Raw genomic sequence first — 26,449 nt, forward strand, 5'->3', positions numbered from 1 at the left:
ACCTTGTGCAATACCTTGTTTTCCCGAAAATAAAACCTCCCCAGATAATAAGCCCAATTGAGCTTTTGAGCGCATGCGCTAAAATAAGCCCTCCCCAAAAATAAGCCCTCCCTGAAGATATAGCAACGCAGCAGCAGCCATGGGGTGACCATGCTTGCTGCCTCCTGCACCTCAAAAATAATAACACCTCTCCAAAAATAAGGCAAAGTGTTTATTTCAGGGGTCAAAAGAAAATAAGACCCTGCCTTATTTTCAGGGAAAGATGGTAGGTTACACCAGGGGTGTCAAACTTGCATCGTCACAGCAGCATCACATAACGTAACGGGACTTTTTTCCCTCTTCACTAAACTGGATCTGGGCTTGGCCAGCGCGTGACACATCCGGCCCATGGATCCGGAATTTGACAGCCCTGGGTTAGACTAAGAAAAATCAAATGCATTAGACCAGCCAGGACCATTCCCCTGGCAGGGGAATTCTGGGAGTTGAAGTCCACATATCTTTAGTTGCTAAGGATGAGAAACACTGCATTATACTGAGAAGGTAATAGATAAAGTAGAGGGAAAAGCTGCTTTAGCTCATGGGTAGAACTCAGGCTGGGCATACTGAAAGTCCAGTTTTGATCCTTTATATTTCTAGTGAGAACCAGGCTTAAATGAGACAGTGGTGAAAAAGTAACTTTGCAACCAAACCATGCATTTGCAACCTTTCCAATCCAAAAAGCAAAGTTTAAGTAAAATAACCATGGTGGCTGTTTCACTTAGCAACTACTTAATGACTGAGTTGCCATTCCCAATTAAATGAGGACCACTTGTCTGGTGCAGAAATTAATTTCTATCTAATTAGACTAGATGGCAGGCCCTCCACCCATTTCCCTCCACCAGCCTTCGTTTTTTTCCTAGTTAAATGGGAGCTAGCTCCTGGCTCCAAGACTTTTAGGCTAGATATGGATGTGTTAGCTGGCAGGCAGTCTTTCTGGCAAACTGACCGTCATTGTCTGAACTTTTTTTTTTAACAACTCAAACTGAATATTCTCATGCTGCCATCTGGGTTCTGCCAGCTTCTTGTTTTGTCATTTTATTCTTTTGTTCTCAAATCCTTTTCCCAAATTGTACCGCCTCTGTCTTTAAAATCTCTACATTGCCTTTTGTTGCACATCAGCAAACCATCTAATTAAGCAAGTGACTTTCAGATCTGCAAAGAATAGAAAATAGATTTAACATGGATTGTGTAGAAAAACATAGTATCTTTCTAGCCAACAGTGAGTGATAAGGTACACAACTGCCAGCGTTTTGCAAATATTAATTTTCCATATTGTAAAGACCAAAGTATTGTTGTAGCTGTAGGGAAACTCGGGTTTAAATTTGTCCTCTTTTCACTTTGACACTGTTACTATCATGAGTGGAGGTGATACAGGTAGTCCTTGATTTACAATAGTTTGCTTAGTGACTGTTTGAAGTTACAACGGCACTGAAAAAGTGACTTATGGTGATTGTTCACACTTATGACTGTTCAGCATCCCCTCAGTCACGTGATTTACATTTGGATGCTTGACAACTGATTCACATTTATGACGGTTGCAGTGTCCCGGGGTTATGGAATCTCCTTGTGAATTCTTCTGACAAGCAAAATCAGTGGAGGAACCAGTTTAACTTAACAACCCTGTTACTAGCTTAACAACTGCTGTGATTCACTTAACAAATGTGGCAAGAAAAGTTTTCGTGAAATGGGGCAAAACTCACTCAACAAATTTCTCACTTAGCAACACGAATTCCGGGCTCACTTGTGGCCGTATGTTGAGTTTAGTTTTAGTTTAGTTTAGTTTAGTTTTAATTTATTTATATGCCGCCCTTTTCCCTGAGGGGACTCAGGGCGGCTCACAACTCAAGGGAGGGGAAATACAAACAAATAACAAAAAAACATAAAACCATACACAGTTAAAAGCACAACAGTCATACCATTCGAGTGGGGCAACGAGTCTTTAGCCCCAGGCCTGTCGGAACAGCTAGGTTTTAAGGGCTATGCGGAAGGCCTGGAGGGTGGAGAGGGTACGAATCTCCACGGGGAGTTCGTTCCAGAGGGTCGGAGCAGCCACAGAGAAGGCTCTCCTTTCAGTGGGGAAATGTTGAGGACTACCTATAATGAACAAATGCAATAATAAATAAAATATATAAACACTGCTTAAATCTGACCGGGTATGAGGAAAAAATTTCTTCCTTTGAGTTTTGAATACAGTAGCCCTCGACTTCAGTCTGTTCATTTAACAAAGGTTTCGAACTTATGACAGCCTTGGAAAAAGTGACTTACAGTCAGTCCTTGAAGTTATGACTGTTGCACCATCCCCATGATCTCGTGATCACAATTTGGGCACTTAGCAATCGGCTCACCTTTACAATGGTTGCAGTATCTTGTCATGTGATTTGCAACCTTCCCAGCTTGCTTTCAACAAGCAAAGTCAATTCATGACCACATTGTTCACTTAACAACTACGTGATACTGTTAATGACTGTGGAAATTCAATTAATGACCACAGTGTGTGGGGGGGGGGGAATGGTGGTAAAATCAGGTCTGATCATGTGACAATTGCATTACTTAGCAATCAAAATTCTGGTTCCAACTGTGGTCATATATGTATATTGTGGACTATCTGTAGTATCTGCAGCTTATGAAGTATTCACCAATGATTTGAATGGAAGAGCCACATCTGTCATGCATTCCCAATGCATCTGGAAGGTACCAGGTTAGGGAAAGCTGAATGTAGATGATTGATACTTTGTTTTTGACTTACCTGATCAAATTTTGAATGTTTGGGAATTGCTCACCCAATCCATCTCTTCCTTTCTGTTCTTCTGCAGTTTTCATCTGTAGCTTTATGGTGGCAGCCCCAATATTTGGCTACCTTGGTGACCGTTTCAACAGGAAGATTATTCTTAGCTGTGGGATCTTCTTCTGGTCAGCCATTACCTTCTCCAGCTCCTTCATCACTGAACAGGTAAGAGCTTTGCAGAGGGAATAATATGTGCTCTGCAGCTGGAGGAGCTGGTCAGCTGAGACATGAGCTTTTGGAATGAAAAAGAGGGTGAGGCATTCTGGAGAGGTGTATGGCCCTGGAGAAGATCATCTGTTCTACCCCTATAGAGCCTCAATCTCCAGCACTTTGAAGGAAATATAAAGCTCTGGTCAGCCACTTGAGGTAAACCAGCGAGTGTTTAATCCTGACAACTTTAAGACAAGTTGAAATCCACAAGTCTTAAATGTTGTCAAGATCGGACACCCCTGATGTAGATGGTATTTACGAAGGGGAATAGAAAATTAGTTTGCTTCGCACACACAAAACTCAACTTTAGTGACTGGTATCTCCAGCTAAAAAGAGCCTTGGCTGGCGCAGTGATTAGAATGCAGTATTGCAAACTCTGCCGACTGCCAGCAGTTCGATCCTGACCAGTTCAAGGTTGACCCATCCTTCCATCCTTCCGAGGTTGGTAAAATGAGGAGCCAAATTGTTGGGGGTAATATGCTGACTCTGTAACCCACTTAGAGAGGGCTGTAAAGAACTGTGAAGCGGTATCTAAGTCTCAGTGCTATTGCTATTGCTATAGATCAGAAAAATCCTTGGCTGAAATCCTACTTTTACCAGTCAGTGTAGACAGTAATTGAGCAATGATCTCATTTAGCCTGCTGTCTCTGAGAACAGGCAGTTTTCCTGCATGCTAGGTAAATCTTGTGGGAGAGCATCTATTTTGCATAGAAAAAATCCCAGCCCTAATCTTTAGCATCGTCAAGCTGGGTTGGGAAAGACAGTCGTGTGAAATCTTGCAGTTATTACTAGCAATACTGAACTAGATAGATCTATTGTTTGATTTGTTGTGATACAGAATTATTGGAGGCCATTGCCTAGCAGTAGAATCCTTGTTTTTCCTTTAGAGTTTGTAGGTTTTCAGTATCTCAAGATGGAGTTGAAAACATGGACCTTACCCCTGGATTGGACACCTGGTCAGATCCGAGCCAGTCTTCCAAATTAGTATCAGTTATATACCAGCTTTCTGACTTACAAAGATATAGAGCTGAGGTGGCGCAGTGGTTAGAGTGCAGTACTGCAGGCCACTTCAGCTGACTGCTAATTGCAGTTTGGCGGTTCAAATCTCACCGGCTCAGGGTTGACTCAGCCTTCCATCCTTCCGAGGTGGGTAAAATGAGGACCCAGACTGTGGGGGCAATATGCTGACTCTGTAAACTGCTTAGAGAGGGCTGAAAGCTCTATGAAGCAGTATATAAGTTGAACTGCTATTGCTATTGCTATTGCTATATCAGTAGTAGTCCATCTAGTGTCTTCCAGATGTTTTGTAGTATTCTCACCTGTTTCAAACAAATCCTCAGAACATCAGCAAGTTGCTAGATTGTCAACCTTCGCTCTAGTTTCTTTGCACTTTGCTTTTACAAAGTCCCAAATAAGTTGCTCTTAGGTGGAAACTTTTGAAACAAATTAAGCAATCATTCTTCAACTCCATCAGGAAATGGCCCTTGTTCAGGGCGAGCTATAATCCGTCCACTTTCTTTCAATTATTTTCTAACAGTTGCAACTATAATCACAGGCCTCCAAAAGAAAGAAGTGGAGCTTTGGATTTTACCTCTTGGTCTTTTGCCAAATATAACAATTTTTAGCAATTTTATGGCCATCACAGACTGAAAGGCGGTAGGCAGGACATTGTGACCTTACAATGCAAGGAGTCTAAAGTCCACTGTATTAATGAAGCTACTTGGTGCCAAAAGGAAGGAAGGCTGTTTCTAAGGTGATAACTAGTTGATGGTTTTTTATGGTACTAAAAGTAACATTACCGACCACCAGCCTCATGTTTTCTGCCTTCAGGAGCTTTAATATAGGAACACTGTAAATCAGGGGTGTCAAACTCAAGGCCCGGGGGCCAGATCCAGCCCAGAAGGCTGCTTAGATTTGGCACACGGGGCCACCCTGGAAACAGCGAAGGACTAGCCTGCGGTGCCTCTGCCAGTGATAACGGGTTGGTGAGCTCTGTTTTTGGCGTGATGGCCTCCTGCAACCATCTGCCAGTGTAAACTGAGCTCAGGAGGGCCTCCCACACCCTTCCCAAGCTCCATTTTCACTGGCAGAGGGTTGCAGGAGGCCATCACAGCCAAAAACAAAGCTCACCAGCCTGTTTTCACTGGAAGAGTGCTCGAGCCACCACAGGGACCCCTGACATGAGTGACATCGAGCTGGATACACCGACCCCGGCCATGCCCACTCTGCCCCCCTGATTTCAAACACAACCCTGATGTGGCCCTCAATGAAATTGAGTTTGACACCCCTGCTATAAATGAAAAAGGTACTCTGGTATGAGAGTGAATGCAAGACCTTTTAACTTTTTACAGCAATGAGGACATAAAGCAATTCATTCCATTCCTATGATTAGTGATTCTGAAGGTACATACTGTTAGTTACACAGCCTTCCCAGACTTCCATCATTTATAAGGCGCAAAAGATGCTCCAGTGGACTATTAGACGGAATCTTGGAAGAGGCTCACAACTCCTCTTCAAGAGGCCCTGCTTGCAAATTTGGCATAATCTTAAGTTAATTTGAGAGGCACTAGGCACATCTTCACGTTGATATCTTATCAGTAAAACTCCCATCTCAGACTTAAATACTTTTGTCAGCTTTTAAATGGAACTTGACCATCTTTTTCTAGTTTGATCTGCTTTTAATGGATATCAAATTGAACAACAAAGAGGTCCCTGCTGCTCTGTTTTAACTGTTTTATTTCTTATACTGGCCTATATCATTGTTTTGGTTACTGCTTTTATTTAGTAATTGTAAGAGACAAGGATTGGGTTTTTTTTTTGTATTTTTAATTGTAAACATAAGCTCCCATTGTCAGGAGGTCTTAAGGTGATATAAATAAATGAAGTTTGCTTTGTCTGAATCTTCTCCGTTAGCATTAGTCAAATATTGAAAGTCTGTGAGTCTATGAATTTATTATGCATAGTTCCCAAAGGTAGGACAAGAACCAGTAATACCTTAACAGAGGGAAAATGCAAACTAGAAATAAGAAAGAATGTTCTGTCATGAGAAATATTAAGCAAATATATCCAACTTGCCTGCTGGAGTCATGGATTCTCCATCACTGGAGATTTTCAAGCAAATGTTAGAGAACCATTTGCTTGACTGGGCCAATGTTTTTCAACTTTGCCACTTTAGGATGTGTGGACTACAATTCCCAGAGTTTCCCAGCTAGCATTTCTGGCTGGGGTATTCTGGGAGTTGAAGTCCATAGATCTTAAAGTTGTCAAGGTTAAGAAACATTGGCCTGGGGTGATCAGGAGGTCAGGAGGTTAGACTTGAAAATCTCTATTACAACCTATGATTCTATGATGACATCAAGATTTAGCCATAATTCTTGACACTATAGCTGGGTGTGATCCCGATTTATTCCCACACTGAAGGTTTGGACTGGGGGTGAAACATGTCCCTGGCTATCTAAGCATTCATGCCTATCACTTATTACCACAGTCTTGGTTTTTAGAACAAAGTAAACAACAGATTCAGATTATTCAAGATTGTTTTCAATAGTTTCTTGATCTGGAAAGACGTTAAGTTTGGAAAATCAAACCTGTTTTTTTTTTAAAGACCACATTAACATCTGTGTACATTTTAGTACACGCTTCTTCATTTTACTTGCAAATTTTGCCTAATGTGTACTACTCTTCTGTTCTCAAATAGATCCCATATGGTACATTATTTCATGAATATATGCATTTTTCTGCAAACGGCTTCTTAATGCACATTTTGAACATTACGCTATTGGTTTGAAAATGCAAAATGAAGTAAAGTTACATTCAGATGTCAAATAAATCAATTTTATTTGTAGCCTGCATAGTTGAAGGCAAATAGAGAAAAACACCTTGATTCTTCTAGTGTTCACCTGCTCTCTGCCTCTTAAAGTACTCTTCTATGAGAATGAGATACTGAAACAAATTATACCACCAGACTATACTTCAAGTAAAAACGTCATCTTTGACTGGGTTTTTTTTTTTGCATTAAAATATGCTTTTACATATAAGCAAGAACAAACCTCTTGGTGTATTTTTCTTCTTACATGGAATTTCTATCTTTGTGTTTGACACAAGCTGCCGTTTAAAAATGGTGTTGTCTGCTTTGTTCCATAGTTCTGATTTAGGAAGAGCCGAGGTGGCGCAGTGGTTAGGGTGCAGTACTGCAGGCCACTTCAGCTGACTGTGATCTGCAGTTCAGCGGTTCAAATCTCACCGGCTCAAGGTCAACTCAGCCTTCCATCCTTCCGAGGTGGGTGAAATGAGGACCCAGATTGTGGGGGCAAGTTGCTGACTCAATTTGCTAAAAAATTTGTAGACCGCTTAGAGAGGGCCGAAAGCCCTATGAAGCGGTATATAAGTCTAATTAATAAATAAATAATAATAAATTTAAGATTCCATTATTTAGTCATTCATATGACTAAACATGTGAGGAACATTTGCAGGACTTAGGTATGGCTAGACTAGAGAAAAGAAGGACTAGGGGTGACATGATAGCAGTATTCTAGTATTTGAGGAGCTGCCACCAAAATGAGGAGGGTCAACTTATTTTCCAAAGCACCAGAAAGCAAGACAAGAAACAATGGTTGGAAACTAATCAAGGAGAGATGCCACCTGGAGATAAGGAGAAACTTCCTAAAAGTGAGAACAATTAACCAGTGGAACAGCTTGCCTTCAGAAGTTGTGGGCGCTTCATCACTGGAGGCTTTTAAGAAGAGACTGGACAGTCACTTGTATGAAATGGTATACGTCTTCTCAAGCAGGGGGTTGGACTAGAAGACCTCCAAGGTTCTGTCCAGTTCTATTCTGAGTCATTTTGTAAAGACCAAAACTTTCCAAAGGAAATTCTATCTATATTCTCTCCCTGTCACCAGCATGAGAAGGAAGATGAACATTGCAGGTTCCACCTTTTTATTCTGTTGTGTCAGGCTATGCCAAGCATAATATTTAGGGGGCGGGTGGTGGTGGTGGTGGTGGTGGTGGTGGAAGTTAAGTATGGGATCATCCAGCAAGCTGTTTTGAATTATGCAACCAGAATGATTTCAGGACCACACATGAAAGGGTTTGCTCCTCTCCAAGGCTCTTTAGTTGTCACTGTTGTTAGGTCACACACGGCTAGCTGCTGGGAAATGGAGCCTGCCTGTTTTGAAACTTGGTTGCAGAGGCTAATTAATGCATACCTGGTGAGATGAACCAAAGCTGGCTCAGTCAGTCAGTCAGTAGAGCAATTTCCCTCCAGTGGAGAGAAGCTGGCTCTGTTTCATTCATGGCTGCAGATCAACTGCATTCCAGAGATTGTTCTTCTGCCGTCACACCCAGATGGGGAATGGGCAGCTACTTAGCCAGCCTGCCACAGGTGAGCTATTTTTGTAAAATTAGGATTGCTGCCTCCTAGGGAGGGGCAGACGTGCATGGCCTGTCATTCCCACGGCCATAATACCCAGCACAAATTATGTATCCCAAAGGAGACCTAGTTCCCAAGCCCTGCCTTTTACACCTATTGGATCATTTTGCCTTTCATGCGCTGTTCACATCTCCCAGTTTTCCTGTCGGTAAAATGGAAAGGGTAGCAGTTCGTTGTTTCCAAGATTGGCTGGTCAAATAAAAAATCATGAGCCCATTTGATACAAAGCAGCATGAGAGAACACTAAAGATGTGCAAAATCTGTCACTTCGGGAAATGAATCTTTCTAGAGAATTCCAGAATGCTCCATTTCCCTCCCCTCCATTTTTGCATCAAACTGCTTCTGCTTTGGCAGATCTACTTCTAGAAACATCCGAACAGCCCCTTCCCACAAAAGGACGTGGATTGGAGGAGTTTTGGCATGGCCCAGAAGGAAATGGAATATTTTTGGTATTCTCTGGAAAGGTTCATTTCCAGATTGAGAATTTTTGCATATCTCTAGTGACCACTCCTAGAAATAATGGGCTGATGATGTTGGCAGGGACTAAGACTGTGTCCCCATGTGTCCTTCAGACCAACATTTTTCCCATGGTGTCAAACCTAATAAAAGGGCTTCTGGTGAAAATGGGTGGAGTTGAGGAACTGTCAGATGAAATGCAGAAGGGATTGTGATTTTTCTTATTTGCTAAGTGAAAAATGTCCATACTCCACACCCTTTCCTCTCTAACAGTCCTTCAAGAAGGCTGCTGTCTCTTTTTCCATAGTGTTCCATGGGGAGAATAGAATAGAATAACAGAATTGGAAGGGACCTTGGAGGTCTTCTACACCAACCCTCTGCCTAAGCAGGAAACCCTACACCACTTCAGTCAAATGGTTATTCAACATCTTCTTAAAATCTTCCAGTGTTGGAGCATTCACAACTTCTGGAGGCAAGTTGTTCCACTGGTTAATTGTTCTAACTGTCAGGAAATTTCTGCTGAGTTCTAAGTTGCTTCTCTCCTTGATGAGTTTCCACCCATTGCTTCTTGTCCTGCCCCCAGGTGCTTTGGAGAATAGCTTGACACCCTCTTCTTTGTGGCAACCCCTGAGATATTGGAACACTGCTATCATGGTAGCAAGCTCCCAACGCTTGAAGTACTGTCGCGGGGGAAAGGGGTGAATATATATTTCCCCCATAGCTAAGGAGGAATATGCTTTTATAGCAGCAGATCCAAATTTGAAACAAAGAGGAATTTTCCAAGCATGAGACATACCAAGCACTGAATCAGGCTGCCACCTGGGACCTCCATCACTGCAGGTTTTCAGCCAAAGTTGAACAGCCACTTGTGTGGGGGATGCTGTCAGGATTCCTGTCTTGAGTGAGGGTTGTACTTGAAGACCCCCCTAAGACCCGTTCCAGGGGGAGATATCATGAAGGAATGCCTCAGGAGGTGTGCGGTGGGGATCCTTTTTTAGATTTGGAAGCGAGGAGAGTCTGACGGCTTTTGGGGCATCGGAAGGATACACAACAGACATCAACACTCAGCAGTAGCATCCTGTGCTATTCCTAACAAAAAAAATATTTCAAAATAAATAAATTCTCAGACAACCTGAGAAGACAGAGAAAACAGAGAGCGGGGAGGAGATTCCTGTTCCTCAGGAAAATAAATTTTTTTGACAAATTTCTGCAGATGTCATCAGCTGAAATGTTCACTGAGCATAATAATCAAAGCAGGAGTGGGTTCCTGCGAGTTCTAACCTCTTCTATAGAAGATGTTCCACAAATCTACCGGGCCGTTTAGAACCGGTTCCAGCTCCCTCTCCCGCCCGTCCGTACCACGCTTGCCCCACCCAACGCTCACTGATTGGCTGGCTAACCAATCGCCCCATCCGCCTCTAAGAATCCTTTTTTTTAAAGGGTCAGGGATGGAAGGGTCTTGTAACTTAACAGCTTTAAGACTTGCACACTTCAATGCCAGAGTTCCTGAGCCAACATGACTGGAGGAGGAATTCTGGGAGTTGAAGTCCACAAGTCTTAAAGCTGTCAAGTTTGAACACCCCTGGGGTTTTTTTCCTAAAGAGTTAGGGGTGCAAGGGTCTTGTAACTTGACAGCTTTAAGATTTGCGTGCTTCAAATGCCAGAGTTTCTGAGCCAACATTTTGATTGCTAAGCAAGAGCGTTGTTAAATGAGTTTCACCACATTTTACAAGTTGGCCATGCCCACCCAGTCACATGACTGCAAAGTCACTCCCATTCGGTCACATGGCTGGCAAGCCACTCCTGCCCGATCACATGGCTGGCAAGCCACTCCCACAAAGCAGGCCACACCTACAGAAGTGGTTCCAAAATTTTTTGAAACCCACCACTGAATCAAAGGTAGCTATATAGGTATTCCTCGGGGAATGACCACAATGGAGGGCCATAATTTCTGCGGTTAAGTGAGTTTTGCCCCATTACATGACTTTTCTTGCCACCGTTAAGTGAATCACTGCAATTGTTAAGATAGTAACACTGTTGTTAAATGAATCTAGCTTCCCTGTTGACTTTGCTTGTCAGAAAGTCGTAAAAAGAATTCACATGACACTGCAACCGTCATAAATATGAGTCAGTTGCCAACTGTCTGAATTATTTTTGAAAAGTTTTTTTTATTTTAATTGAATAAAAACACAAAAAAAGAATCATCCTTCATTACATCTTGTAGAAAGAGTGTCGACTGGTTACAGATAATTTTCATGCATTTCTTCCACAGTCATTACTTATAGTTCATATTAGATTATACACTTTAAATCAAAAATCTTTGCATATCTTACTATCAATGTATCACAATTCTCATTTGACTAATTTGACAAATTATTTGAACATGCTTTTACTTCAAATCATTCATACTTAAAGACACAACCACATAATGGCATTCATTAGCTATTTCAAAAAATCCTCCAATAACATTACACCTTACACACTCTTTTAAGTAAAAGTCAATTAATAAAGTTTCTAAACCTTCCCCCCTCTTTCCCTCCCAACTCACTGTTTAGAATTTATATCCAAGTTACTTTTGCCAGTACCATAGCATGTATATATTGTTAAAGAGTGTCCATTGACATTTCCTTGTTGTTATTATAATTGGCTAAAAATCATTTACTATTTATGTCCCATCTCCTCTCGTCAGACAACCCCCCCTCAAAAAAACTTACACCTTTATAACAAGATCTAAATAAAAATTTGTTAATAAAATGTATAGGTCTTTTTCCCAAATCACAATTTGCATTTTATATCCAAATTTCTTTTACTAGATTGCCAGTACATGTATATATCATTAAGCTGTAGGTGAGCCGAGGTGGCACAGTGGTTAAATGCAGCACTGCAGGCTACTGCTAGATCAGCAGTTCAGCGGTTCAAATCTCACCGGCTCAGGGTTGACTCAGCCTTCCATCCTTCCGAGATGGGTAAAGTGAGGACCCAGATTGTTGGGGGCAATATGCTGACTCTCTGTAAACCGCTTAGAGAGGGCTGAAAGCCCTATGAAGCGGTATATAAGTCTACTGCTATTGCTGTATCCATTATCATTTCATTATTGTTATTATAGTTAATTATTTGTTAACGAATAAACATTTGATAACAATCTAAAACAATCTAAGAGTTACTAAATTCCTACTTATTAATCACCAAAATCAACTAAATTTTTATTATCAACTTCATTGTCAACCTGTATCTTTCCAGTAACAAAACAGTCTTATTTCTCTTGCCAATTGTGGTGTCAGTCTTCTTTTCATCTCTTTTATAAGGTTTTTATAGACTTCTCTCCGCACTTTGTTGCTTGAAGGATCTCTCAGGTAATCTCGTTGCCCACCAGCTGCTACTAAAATTAGCTTGTCTTTGGTTTTCAATCTTGCTTCTGAAAAAAATTCTCTTCTTAAGTCCATCATCATTACTATTTTTTTTTCTTCTGTATCCTGGAATCTGGGGTAGAGCTCCAACTGTCTGAATTTTGATCACGTGATCATGGGGATGCTGCAATGGTCATAATTGTGGAAAGAACGGTTGTAAGTCACCTTTTTCAATGACGTTGTAACTTTGAACGGTTACTAAAAGAATTGACTGTAAGTTGAGGATCATCTGGAATGGCCATAAGAGAAATTCGAAAGTCCTTTTCAGATAATACAGGAAAGGGTTTTTGGGTTCAAAAAAGGGACAGCTTTGATGGAGCAGTCACAGCTGCCGGATTGATTTTTTTTTTAACCCTGTCTCTGAGCAGGGTACAGATAGTCCTCAACTTACAACAATTCATTTAGTGACCATTCAAAGTTACAACGGCACTGAAAAAAGTGACTTATGCAGCATCCCCATGGTCACGTGATTTACATTTGGATGCTTGACAACTGATTCATATTTATGACGGTTGCAGCATCCCGGGGTCACCTGATCCCCTTTTGCGACCTTCTGACAAGCAAAGTCAATGGGGAAGCCAGATTCACTTAACAACCATGTTACGAATTTAACAACTGCAGGGATTCACTTAACAAATGTGGCAAGAAAGGTCGTAAAATGGGACAAAACTTACTTGACAGATTTTTCACTTAGCGACATAAATTCCAGGCTCAGTTTTGATCGTAAGTCAAGGACCTATCTGTATCATGCTTTGGCAGGCTAGTAACTACCTGAGGAGGGAGGGATTGAGATCAAGTGGACAGTTCCGAGTTTTTCCTTACCTGTGTTGGGGTCTTTCTCATTTAACCATGGGCTGTCCCACACTGGTAGTTATGACATCCCATCCAACCAAGTGGGAAGTGGGAAGGAGAAAGATGTAACACACACATCAGTGGTGAGATTCAAAAATTTTCACTACCAGTTCTGTGGGCATGGCTTGGTGGGCGAGGCAGGGGAAGGATACTGTAAAATCTCCATTCCCTCCACACTCCAGGGGAAGGTTACTGCAAAATCCCCATTTCTTTCCGATCAGCTGGGACTAAGGAGGCAAAGAATAGAAGAGGGCGGGGCCAGTCAGAGGTGGTATTTACCGGTTCTCCGAACTATTCAAAATTTCCACTACCGATTCTCCAGAACTGGTCAGAACCTGCTGAATACCACCTCTGACACATACACACAAATAACCATGAATGCAGTTCATGGGCCACGTGGCCAGGAAACCAATATTCCCTTTTTCTATTTTACTGTCCACTTGGTAATATGGTATTATGAGGCAACCATTTTTTTCCAGACCTCAGGATAGGAAATGAAGCTCTAACATGTCTCCAGAGTATTACCACAGCTTACTATCTTGAGGTAAGGCTTATTTGTGCCTGCCTAAACAAAAAAAGGTTAAAAAAAAGAACCCTTAATTTTGAGCTGTCTATATCTTTAGGGATAAAAATACATACTTAATTATTTTAATGGCTGTGTGTCACAATTCCTCCAACTTCACCAACTGTGGTGGAGCAACAAGTGAGCAATTTAAAACTTTGGCCAGCAATTGGTTTGGGTTTTATTCTCGATAGCAAAAAATAGGCTATAAACCCTTAGGGTGTGTCAAGACTGCAGAAAGGTCTGGCTAAAAATATGTTGTTGCATAAGGCAACAAAATACAATTTTGCATAAAGAAGTCAACTCAGTTGGTAAAACTAGGGAGAAAACAGTGTTTCCAGAGTTTCAGTGGGGAACAAACCTGAGGCCATGTAGCTTCCTCTACTTTCTCTTCTCTCCATTCTCCACTTCCTAAAAGATAAGATAAAATCTGACATCTGTATGGAATCTGAAATACATCGTGGGTGCTGCTGAAAATGGACCAGCGTCTCCAAATCACGGTGACCTTGGCACTTTCCGTTCTAGATGCCAAGCCTGACTTCTCCACATCCGATCCTTTAGTCTGCTGGACCGATTTTTTCCGCAATGAGATTTTCTTCTTCTTTTTCCCTAGCAAGGCGGAGAGAAGAACAGGGAGAATGAAACCTTGATTTAGGATGGGATCCATTGAGTTTGCTTCGCTGGCAACTGAATCAGAAATCAAGACTGGGGAAAAAAACTGGGTTGTAAAGTTTTTAGTTAGGAAGAGCCGAGGTGGCGCAGTGGTTAGAGTGCAGTACTGCAGGCCACTTCAGCTGACTGCTATCTGCAGTTCGGCGGTTCAAATCTCACTGGCTCAAGGTTGATTCAGCCTTCCATCCTTCCGAGGTGGGTGAAATGAGGACCCAGACTGTGGGGTTAATATGCTGACTCTGTAAACCGCTTAGAGAGGGCTGAAAGCCCTATGAAGCGGTATATAAGTCTAACTGCTGCTGCTGCTGCTGCTACATCAGTGCTCTCATTCATAGTACAGGTAGTCCTTGACTTACAACAGTTCATTCAAAATTACACAGCACTGAAAAAAGTGACTTATGACCATTTTTCACATTTATGACTGTTTTTTTCACACTTTGTCCATGATCAAAATTCAGACACTTGGTGACTGACTCATATTTATGACAGTGGCAGTGTCCCGGTGTGTGGACAAACCAGATCCACTTAACAACCGTCTTACTAACTGAACATCTGCAGCACTTCACTTAACAACTGTAGCAGGAAAGGCTGTAAAAAGGGGCAAAATTCACTTAACAAATTATTTTCCTTAGCAACTTAGAAATTTTGGGCTCAATTGTGATGGTAAGTCGAGCACTACCTGTATTTTATCCCAAATGCTCTTTGCTAATTAAGAGCTAGCTGCATGGTGTAGTGGCTAAGATGCTAGGCCAGGAGCATGAAGGTCCTTTAGGATCAGTGACCTTGGGCTAGTGTCCCTCCTTCCCTCTTTCTCTCCCTCTCTCTGTCTGCTAAGAAATAACACAATTTTGCTAGGCCTTATTTTACACTCATTGGAAACTCACTGTGTAGATACAACCGTTGAGTTTGGTCAAGCATAACTGAGGTGTCTTGGGTCTCTTGCTTTCTTAAGAACTTTGGCCTTCTTGTAAACTAAGAGATCTTTCCCAAGTTTGTTAGGGCTTTTCTTGAGCATTTCTCTCTGGTGCTTTTTCTGTATAGTAATGTCAGTCACTTCCTGAACCTCAGAAAAAAAAGATGGTGGGATCTCTGTTCTCCAAGGAGGAAAGCATTTGTCCTCAACCCTGACATTTCTCGGGTTCCAAAATACTGGGTTGTTGTTGTTGTTGTTTTGGAAGAAGCCTTGGCTTGTCATTTCTAGAAATTAAATTGGTATGAAACAGATGTAGCTTTGTAGTGCAGATGTGACATTTGGTGGCAAGAGTCTGTCTAATGGCATGCCAGAATTTTGTCCATGGAGTAATTAGATGAGTGTTGATAGCTTATTTTCTGCATTATAAAGTGTCTAGCACTTAAGAAATGTAATGAAAATGTAATGAAAAGTATGCATGGCATAGAGGAAATGAACAAAAAGTTTTTGACCTCCAATAACAGTGGAATTTGGGTTACCTATTGAAATAGTTGGCTAGTAGATTCAGGGTTGAGAAAGCAGAGAATTACTTGACCTAAAGGCTCATTAATGTACAAAATTCACTGCAGAGAAGATTTATTAGAGTATGGGCAAATTTATGGAAAAAGAGAGGTGGATTTAGGAGAAGTACTTAACAGAATAACAGAGTTGGAAAGGATGTTGGTGGTCTTCTAGTCCAACCTCCTTCTCAGGCAAGAAATCCTAAATGAAACAAACAATAGGGTGGTGCAGTGGTTAGAGTATGTACTACTTCTGCCTACAATTTGGCAGTTCAAATCTCACCAGGCTCAAGGTTGACTCAGCCTTCCATCCTTCTGAGGTCAGTAAAATGAGGAACCTGATTGTTGGAGGCAATATGCTGACTCTGTAAATCGCTTAGAGAGGGCTGGAAAGCAGTATATAAGTATAAGTGCTATTGCTGTTACTTTCCAAGTGCATCTAAATTATATTAAAGTAATCAAAATATCTTTACAATCCCCAAAGCATATCACAACTTTTGAGCACCCTAATGTTTGGAAATTGAAAGTTAAAAAATTTGACTCGTCCTGCGATACCATTTTAGACAAATGGTTGTCCCACCTCGTCTTAAATTTATTCCATGTACTACTAAGAGATTACTTGTGGGCTTCATTAATGAGATGTGAACTATAGATAGTATTCAATTTATGACCATTTGTTTAGCAACCATTCAAAGTTAAAATGGTGCTGGGAAAAATGACTAACGATTGGTCCTCCCAATTTATGACCATCACAGTGTTCCTGCGGTGACCTGATCAAACTTAGGGTGCTTGAATTTACCAACATGAATTTACGATGGTTGCAGCATCTCAGGGTCACGTGATCCCCAACCTTCCTGGGGATTTCCAGCAAAATCAATTTCACTTAATGATCACGTCTTAAAATTAGGCATAAATTCACGTAACAACCAAATTGCTTAGTGTTGGAAGTTTCAGTTGTGAATTGAGACATAATTATCGCAGGATTGGAGTGATAAAACTATAGTAATTGGAAACATCATTGGCCTATTCTAAACTAGGATTTTAATATTTGGCGTAAAGGATGTTTCAATTTCTCCCAGATCGCCACCAACATGCCCTGTTTGCATAAACACAGCTGTAAATTGAATTTTAAAAAAAGGCTTAAATTTATTACAATCTAACGAGCATTTTTTCTGATTCAGATTTCTGCCATGGAGCTTTCAAATTAGAATCGGATCGTCAACAAAGAGCAAAAATTTTCATACGATGATTAGAATGCAGTTTTGCTGTCCTTTATCTGCAATTTATTTGAAAGAAACTAGTTACAATATTAGTAATATAATGGACTTCTTGCCCAATTCTGCCTTTGATTAGGGACCAAATGATGGCCAAAAATGAACAACTAAAATCTTCCGTTGTTTGTTAATTTATGGAAGAACAATAACACCAAGGATAATCCATACATCCCTTTTGAGACTGAAATGGGAGTTGCTTTGTTCTCATTATTACTGATTCGTTTCTTTGTTTGTTCATTTCTATACCTGGCACGCTCCTATCCTACAAGACAAACTGTGGTGATTAAAATAGAATTATTAAATAATAATGAGAATCAGAAAATAGCACAAAATACTATTGAATGTAAAAATTGTGGTGTACCAAAGCAATAAATAATAAATATAAATAAAATAAAATATAAATAAAAAGGGGGAGTTATAAATATAACATCAATAATTAAAATCTGACAATAAAATAGGCTACCAGGAAAGAAAAGCTAGAATAAAAAAAATAAGTTTTAAGGTTTTTCTTAAAGCATAAGAAGGAAGAGGCTGTTTGGACTGACCGGGGATAGAATTTCAGACGACTGGAGCCGCATTGATTCATTCTTGTGAATTTATGGGCTATTAAGGATCACAGACAAGAAAAGGGCTGTGAAGAATGCACAATGTGAAAGAAGAGCGAAGAGATGAGCTTGTCTACTCGGAAATGCTAGGCAGAAAACTTCCTTCATACATCAGCAGTTGTTTTTTTGGGGGGTGGGTGGGTAAGGAAAGCCATTCAGACAAGGAAATGAAACCATTCATGGTAGCGCATGATGTTCAAAACATAACAAGTTGTTTTCCTCTGTCTTTGAGGAAATGTCAGGGCTGATTCAAATGTATAAAGCCACGGGGAGGATTTTTTTTCGGATGAAAAATTATTTGCTGCCTTCTTTAAATTGTAACCTGTCAAGCAGTATTTGATCAGATCAAAAGGAAAACTAGATAATTTTTTGAAAGGAATGGAATGGAATAGAATAGAATAGAATAGAATTCTTTATTAGCAATAGCAATAGCAGTTAGACTTATATACCACTTCACAGGGCTTTCAGCCCTCTCTAAGCGGTTTACAGAGTCAGCATATTGCCCCCAACAACAATCCGGGTCCTTGACCAAGTGTGATTGGACACACAAGGAATTTGTCTTTGGTGCATATGCTCTCGGTGTACATAAAAGGACAAGATACATTCGTCAAGAATCATAAGGTACAATACTTAATGATAGTCATAGGGTACAAATAAGCAATCAGGAAACAAATCAATATCAATATAAATCGTAAGGATACAAGCAACAAAGTTACAGTCCTGCAGTCCTAAGTGGGAGGAGATGGGTAATAGGAACAATGAAAAGACTAATAGTAATAGTAATGCAGCCTTAGTGAATAGTTTGACAGTGGTGAGGGAATTATTTGTTTAGTAGAAAAAAACTGTTCTTGTGTCTAGTTGTCTTGGTGTGCAGAGCTCTATAGCGTCCTTTTGAGGGTAGGAGTTGAAACAATTTATGTCCAGGATGCGAGGGGTCTGTAAATATTTTCATGGCCCTCTTTTTGACTTGTGCAGTGTACAGTTCTTCAATGGAAGGCAGGTTGGTAGTAATTTTTTCTGCAGTTCTGATTATCCTCTGAAATCTGTGTCTTTGTTTGGTTGCAGAACCAAACCAGCCAGTTATAGAGGTGCAGAGGACAGACTCAGTAATTCCTCAGTAGAACTGAATCAGCAGCTCCTTGGGCAGTTTGAGCTTCCTAAGTTGGCGCAGAAAGAACATTTTTTTGTTGTGCTTTTTTTGATGACATTTTTGTTGATGTTAGGTGTCCATTTTAGTCTTGCACTACAATAGCACTACAGGCCATATTAATTGATGGACCAGTGTTCCAATTGGTTCCACCACAAAACCGTGGTAGACTAAAGCGCGCTTGACGAAAGCGCGTACGTGACGTCATCACAGCGCGACGAAAACAGCACGCTGTGAGCGGTAAACTTAAAATTAACACGTAAATCTAAACCTAACCCCCCCAAACCTAACCCTAAACCTAACCCTAAGCCTAACCCTTAACCTAACCCTAAACCTAACCCTAATGCTTAACGTAAGCCTAAACTAACCCTAACCCTTAACCTAACCCTAACCCTAAACTTAACCCTTACCTTTATGTGAATCGGCTTGCTTTAATTTTATTTTAATTTTAATTTAATTTATTTTTAGTTTTATTTGATGGATGACGTCAGGTACGCGCTTTAATCGGGCGCGTTTTAGTGGACCGCGGTTTTGACGGGTCACGGTTCCAATTCAGTATACACCAGATAAGTGTCTCTATTTCATAGATCAATGCTTCTCAATTTTGGCAATTTGGGAATTCTGGGAGTTGAAGTCCAGACATCATAAAGTTGTAAATCATAGCAGAACTGGGAGGGTTTTTGTTTTTTTTTTAAAGAGATTTACAATCTCACATATTTAAAGGGTCTTAATTCCACTAAGTGTGCAGACTGCATGTTCTTAAACATTTTGTCATAGCCGGACGACTGTAGATACTTGCTAAACATGTTTCCATTATGAAATGTTTGTGGATTCTTTTTCCAGTCGCAAATGGTTAATGCAGCCCTTTCATGTTTGCAACACCCTTCCCTTTTTCCTAATTTAGTATTTGTTTTTCAATCTGCTGCTGATGTTCATTCAGAAGGAAACGAGAAATAGGTATGGGGGACTCAAAATAGAAATAAAAAAATAGAAGCTGTAGGGATCAGGAGTTATGGCAGTTGGACCAAAAAACAGCTATTTTGGTAGTACTTTCTGCCTGAGATGTTCTTCCTGCTTTATGAACAACAGTTGGTCTTATATACATGCATAATTATTATTAAATCATAAATACTCAGTGACATCAAGTCAAGGTGTTCAAGGATACCAGCTGCTTAAAATGACCAGATCCCAAGCAAGTATAGTCAATGAGCACATCTCTTCATGTTTTTCCCCCCATTCTAACCAGTAAAGACCAGCAGACAGCCCCCTCCGGCCCCCCAGTGCTAAAGAATTCATGTTCCATCCAGCGTCTTTCATTTTGACACTAGAAAACACCGCAAGCTGTTAATATGCAAGCAATTAATGGCAAATTGCCATTGTTTTTTGTTTCAGTCTTTCTGTGGAACACAATCTCTATTTCTGGTCTTCTTTCCAGATTTCTTAAAGGGTGGGAGGAGGGAACTGTTTTGACAAATAGTAAAAGCTTTTCTATACAGTGCATTGTGAGAACAGGGTTTCTTGGAGCTTTCCAAAATAAGTTTAGTTATAGCATTAATGTCCTTGACTTCTTGTAATCTCGTGCAGACAGTTGGGAGTATAAGTAAAAAGCGGAAACAAAATGTGGCAGGCACTTTCCCAGGCTATTTCGTTCCATTTTTCTTGGCTTTATCTTTCTTCTTCTCGCACCACCCAGATTTTATAGCTACTGAATATGCTCAGTTCACATTGGGCTAATTGGGACACTTAATCTAACCTGTAGAGCCCTTGGTGCTCTCTGAGCTTGGCTGTTCGCTTGAAGATGTTTCATTGCCCTACTAGGTGACATCATCGGGGTCAGGGAGGATGGAGTTTGTGTCCTATACTTAAAATCCCACATATTCAATCAAGCTTACTTCTACTAAGTATGCAGAAGACCTCAGTATGAAATGAGAAAGCAAGGGGGAATAGAATATCCTAGGCAAAGAATAGAATAGAATATCCTAGACAAGCCCTACCCTCCCTTGTAAAGATGAGGTTACCTCTAATTGGGTAATGAAACATCTGCAAGCAGGCAAACAATCTCAGAGAGCAGCAAGGACTCCACAGTTCAACCCTGAGCTACCTAAATTCTTTACTATTGGAACGTAATATAGATGTTGCATTTCCTTGCATATGGATGTTGCTGTTCTGGCAACCTAAGAAACTATAATCAGAATGACCATATTTTTAGAATATAACAGTCTTCCACTGCCTGGTGACCCCAGAGGTATCAAGCTACAGTTCCAATAATCTCTAACTAACATCGCCTAAACATCTGGACTAATTTTTTTGACGCTTGGTAAATGTTGGATTAAAGGGACATGGTGGCTCAGTGGCTAAGATGCTGAGCTTGTCGATCAGAAAGGTCAGCAGTGCGGCGGTTCGAATCCCTAGTGCTGTGTAATGGAGTGAGCTCCCGTTACTTGTCCCAGCTTCTGCCAATCTAGCAGTTTGAAAGCAAATGTAAAAATGCAAGTAGCAAAATAGGGACCACCTTTGGTGGGAAGGTAACAGTGTTCTGTGTGCCTTCGGCGTTTAGTCATGCTGGCCACATGACCACGGAGACGTCTTCAGACAGCACTGGCTCTTTGGCTTTGAAATGGAGATGAGCACCGTCCCCTAGAGTCGGGAACGACTAGCACATAATGTGCAATTTGCCATTACCTTTTTAAATGTTGGATTAGTCCCTACAGTTTCTTGGCAAGATTTTTCAGATATGGTTAGTCATTGCCCCTTTCCTAGGACTGAGAGAGAGGGAGCGGCCAAAGATCATCCACCTGGCTTCATACCTAAGGCAGCACTAGAATTCACAGCCCCCCTAGCCTGGTACACGATGCCAAACTGACTCCCTTTCTAGAAGAATACAATTTCTGTCTATGTGAGTGGAAAGAGAGATCACCTTGCTGTTTAGTTTACCTGCCTGCTTGCCTTGTAGCCAGTCAGGTGCTTTCAAAAAATCCAGATGCCTGGTATAAAGATAATTGCTTTCTCTCCTTGTGTGCCCCAGGCATGTGGTTATTATATGAACAGCCAAGTTTCTGGTAGATAGTTTTAGTTTCCTTTATTGCCAAAAGGGCCAAGAAAGTGGCATTTCATTACTCTCATTGGGCATTTATTTCGGGGGGGGGGGGGGAGGGAATGCATGCAGGAATGATTTCATTCCAGCTGGTAGACTAAGTTACTGGAATCAGCATGGGAGCCAATTCTCATGCTCCAGGTTTTTTTGTTAATGAGAAATGTTTAGGCTATGTTCTATTGTTATCAAAAATGCTAACACAGTTTACAATACGATAAGTACATTATTCATAAATAAAACCAACCTGGAAAATAGTTACTGCATACCAAAGGAGAGGGAACCGTACTTCCAAGATACTCATTGTCCTTTGATAACTAACCCAGAGAGACAAATCAGTAGTGATTATGTTCCCAAAGTGAGTGATATGGCCTTGTGCTATTTGGTTGCCGTTTGATATTACTTTATTTTGAATTATTTTGATCCCTCCTTTGCTGTTTTCAAGGTGACTTGTATAGAATAAATAGACATCCAGGTTTTTTTTTTGAAAGATGAAACAACAGTTTGTTATAACACAGCGAGGAAAAAAAAACACAAAATTTATTATGTAGGAGAAATGCACACAGAGAGAGAATCGTAACCATCTGACATTGGTTCTATCTAACTGGCTGCCAAAAAGCTAAATGTAACAGCCTCCAGTAAGTTTAATTGACACCTGACTTAAGCAGTTCTAAGTCAATTAATCATAGGATTCTTAATTGAGTCTATATCTGAATGAACTTTCTCATAAGCACATTCCTCAATATATGATGCCTACAATATTCCTAAAGAGATTTTCCTTTTCCTTTCACATGAAAATATCTTCTAAGGCAACATTTGTCATATGTGGGTTTATGTTAAAAACACAAGGTGTGAGATGTAAAAATCTCCTTCCATATTTACAGTATTGCAGGACCTTCTTTAAAAAAAACAAGCAGTTATCTATTTATCACATTTATATCCCACTGCAATTGAAAGAATTTTGGTGACCTCCAAAATATTTTTTAAAAATTAAAGCATCAGCAGTATCATTCAACATCCAAAAAATTAATTCTGAATCATGAAATCATAACTCAGTAAATCAACTGCAACCATCATAAAAAGGTAGAAAAAAAACAATAAACCTCCCTCCCAGAATGAAAGAATGGAAGATAAAGTAATCCTAAATTTAAATGGCAAATAACTTCATTTTTATATCTATCTTCAGAGAAGAGCTTAGTTTTTAATATCAATTCATCAGGGAGGAAGTTAATCTGATCTCCCTTAGGAGACTTTTCCAAAGTACCAACATTGCCACTGCAAAGCAGCATATTCTAGATTTTCTGCCTTCATCTGCTAGAAATGCAGAATTCCACTTTAATTATATATAGACATATTATAAAAATGCTGGAGAATTCTGGAAACTGGCACTCAGACAAATCAGCCATCAACAGGCACATAGAGATAAGCAACATCTATACACCATTCAAAAGAGACAGTCAAAAAACCTGCCAAACAAAAACCCAAAACATCTCCTCACCAGGAATCAAGTCCAGATCAGCAGAGACTAATACCAAGATTAACACTAGAACAACAATCAAGGAAATACCAATTCAAACAAACAAGCTAACAGTAAACAACAGTTGATTCAATGAATCGCCAAGAATTTTCCCACCAACACTGAAAGGGCAAGCCACTAGAATATAAACAGAGAGCAAACCCCACTCTTTTCTACCACTGAAAATGTTACCTAATTTGGTAATAATTGTCTGTAAGAAAACAGCACTAAGAGCTGGACAAGGGTCATGAGAGACCACCACAAACTCAGAGACAACTAAGGGTCCCAGAAACATATTGCTATATATTGTTGATTGCATTGGAGAGTTGACCAATTGTGGCTGGCTTAAATCAGAGTTTTGTCATTTGGAGGGTGGATAACCACACATTTTGATATCATGGACAAACAAAAGACTGTAATTTTTTTCATAGAGCCTGGAACTATTTTAAAATACCAGTGTAGTTTTGATGGCCTGCCTGATTCCGGAGTCTGTGCTTCTTTCTTTCTTTGAAAATCATTTTGACTGCCCATCATATAGCATCTGCATAGCTGTCTGTGAAAGCAGAGGGCTCTGTCTAAACAGGCAAGTTGTCAAATACTATTCCTTCCTTCGCCTGTATATGAGGGGAGGGCACAGATCTGAGATGGGGGAAGAAACAAGCTGAAACTCAGTCAGATATCTTACCAGTTCATTCATTGTTCATTGACCCTTATCCAGCTCTTAGTGCTGGTTCCTGAAATTTCGGTGGAAGGGGTGTAGCTGTAGCAACAGCTGCGGCTGCTATTGTCAACAAAATTCATTAGCTGTTTCTTTAAAAAAAACACACATCTTGCTTGTGACATACAAACATTTTGATGTTCTTCATTATTTCATTTGTAGAATTTTGAATTCCATTTCATTTTGGTGAACTCGATACAAAAAAAAACATGCTATTAAACTTTTTTTAATCAAGCTATTCTCCAAAGCACCTGAAGGCAGGACAAGAAGCAATGGATGGAAACGAATCAAGGAGAGAACCAACCTAGAAATAAGGGAACATTTCCTAATTAAACAATTGATCAGTGGAACTGCTTGCCTTCGGAAATTGTGGGTGGACTCTGGATGTTTTTAACAAGAGATTGAACAACAATTTTTCTGGTATTGTTTTGATTTGCTCCCATATAAATTTGTTTTGCAAAATATTATTTATGCTGAAGGAAACAATGGAAATATGCAATGGATATATGGGACAATCAGCAACATATTGGTTATGAATTTGCTTCTTATTGCTGATACATAACTTCTGTTGTCCCAGTTGGGGTTTTTCACCAATCCTAGCAGACTAAGTCCTTTAATCAGAGATCTCAAGGAATGAAACTGAAGCATTCCTGGGTACTAAATGTAGAGCTTTGCCACTGGGCTAAAGGCTCACATAAGCATTTGAAGCTGAGTCAAACACTGGATTGTCAACTGCTACAAGTTTTTCCCTAATTTTTTAATTAAAGAGGATGCTATGCCTTAAACTCCTCCCTTGTTGTAATAAGTTGGAGGTACACATAAATCACATATTATTCCTTTTTCTTTTTTCTTAGCTTGATCAGGCGATGGTTTGTAACTTAGTGTCATTATGATTGTTCAACAAATTATGGTAAAACAAATAGGTTAACATGTTTTGTGAATCCTCTATAGCAGGGGTGTCAAACTCAAGGCCCGGGGGCCGGATCCAGCCCGCAGGGTACTTTGATCTGGCCCTTGGGGCCACCCTGGAAACAGCGAAGGATTGGCTTGCAATGCTTCTGCCAGTGAAAACAGGCTCCCTCACGTGGCCCTCCCAAGTTCCATTTTTACTGGCAGAGGGTTGCAGGAGGCCATGGCAGCCAAAAACTGAGCTCGCGAGCCTGTTTTTGCTGGCAGAATGCTTGGGCCATCACAGATGCCCCCAATACAAGTGATGTCAAGCTGGCCACACCCACCCTGGCCACGCCATTCCAGCTCCCTGAGACCAAACAGAACGCTGATGCGGCCCTCAATGAAATCGAGCTCTATAGAATCATGTTATTAATGGGACTACCTGTTTTATCTGCCTGTCTCAGTGGTGGGTTCCAGATCCTGTTGCAACTGGTACAGTGCAACGGGGCCCGGCATCCACCACATGAACACGCGCATGCATCCTTACCTCCTGCACGGGGGAGCATTGCGCAGGCACTGTACACTCTGTGCGCGGAAGCACCGAAGAGCTGAAATACAGGTAAGGATGGCGGGTGGGTGGGCCCTCCGGAGCACCTTGCCGGAACGGTACCCGTACTGGGGTGTACCACCTGTTACCCACCACTGGCCTGTCTGCCTACCTACCTACTTACCTACCCACCTTCCTACTGTCTGTTTGTCTATCTCTATTAATCAAAACCCAAAGGAAGCTCTGGGTGACCGAACAAAAATCAATAAGAACAATATTTTTTAAAAAATGTACAAGATCAAGAAAGCTTTATTCATAATATCACAAAAGCAAAAATGAAAATCATAGTGGAGGCAGGATAAAAATAGCCACCTCTAACCCTGTTAGCATTGGAAATTAAGTACTTCTGCATTTTTGAAAAGTGCTATCCAATCTTTCCTGTGATTGGAATCTTTTATGTTCTAAGACAATCATCTCAGTAATGAAGAGCATCAGTCATCTCTAGTCCTTATTTTGCAATTTGAATTTGTTAATTTGGGACCTACTTCCTGAAGGAACAGATTCCAAATTTGCTCCTTCGTTGGTAAGATCATTCTTCTGATGCTTGACAATGGCTGTCCTATTTCTTCTTAACTGTCTCCTCTTCAGGTTACATATTTTTACGTTGCTTCTGTTTTTCCTTCTAGGACACATGATATCCAGGCTTCTTACCATTTTTATCACTGTACACTGGGCACATTTGAACTTTTCAGTTATTTTTTAAAATAGGCCACAAC

General features: G+C 40.5%; 1 protein-coding gene across 2 annotated transcripts in view; it reads left to right on the plus strand.

Moving 5' to 3' along the window:
* The window catches only part of SPNS2 (sphingolipid transporter 2), a 102,192-nt gene that overhangs the window by 17,825 nt on the left and 57,918 nt on the right, over positions 1 to 26,449 (plus strand). For both annotated transcript variants that reach the window (XM_032217179.1, XM_032217178.1), the window contains exon 2: positions 2,853 to 2,989. In XM_032217179.1, coding sequence (XP_032073070.1) covers positions 2,870 to 2,989 — 120 coding nt within the window. In that variant the 5' untranslated portion in view covers positions 2,853 to 2,869. The remainder of the gene's footprint in view (positions 1 to 2,852; positions 2,990 to 26,449) is intronic.

Source organism: Thamnophis elegans, chromosome 4, assembly GCF_009769535.1.
Source record: "Thamnophis elegans isolate rThaEle1 chromosome 4, rThaEle1.pri, whole genome shotgun sequence".
NCBI classification, from domain to species: Eukaryota; Metazoa; Chordata; class Lepidosauria; order Squamata; family Colubridae; genus Thamnophis; species Thamnophis elegans.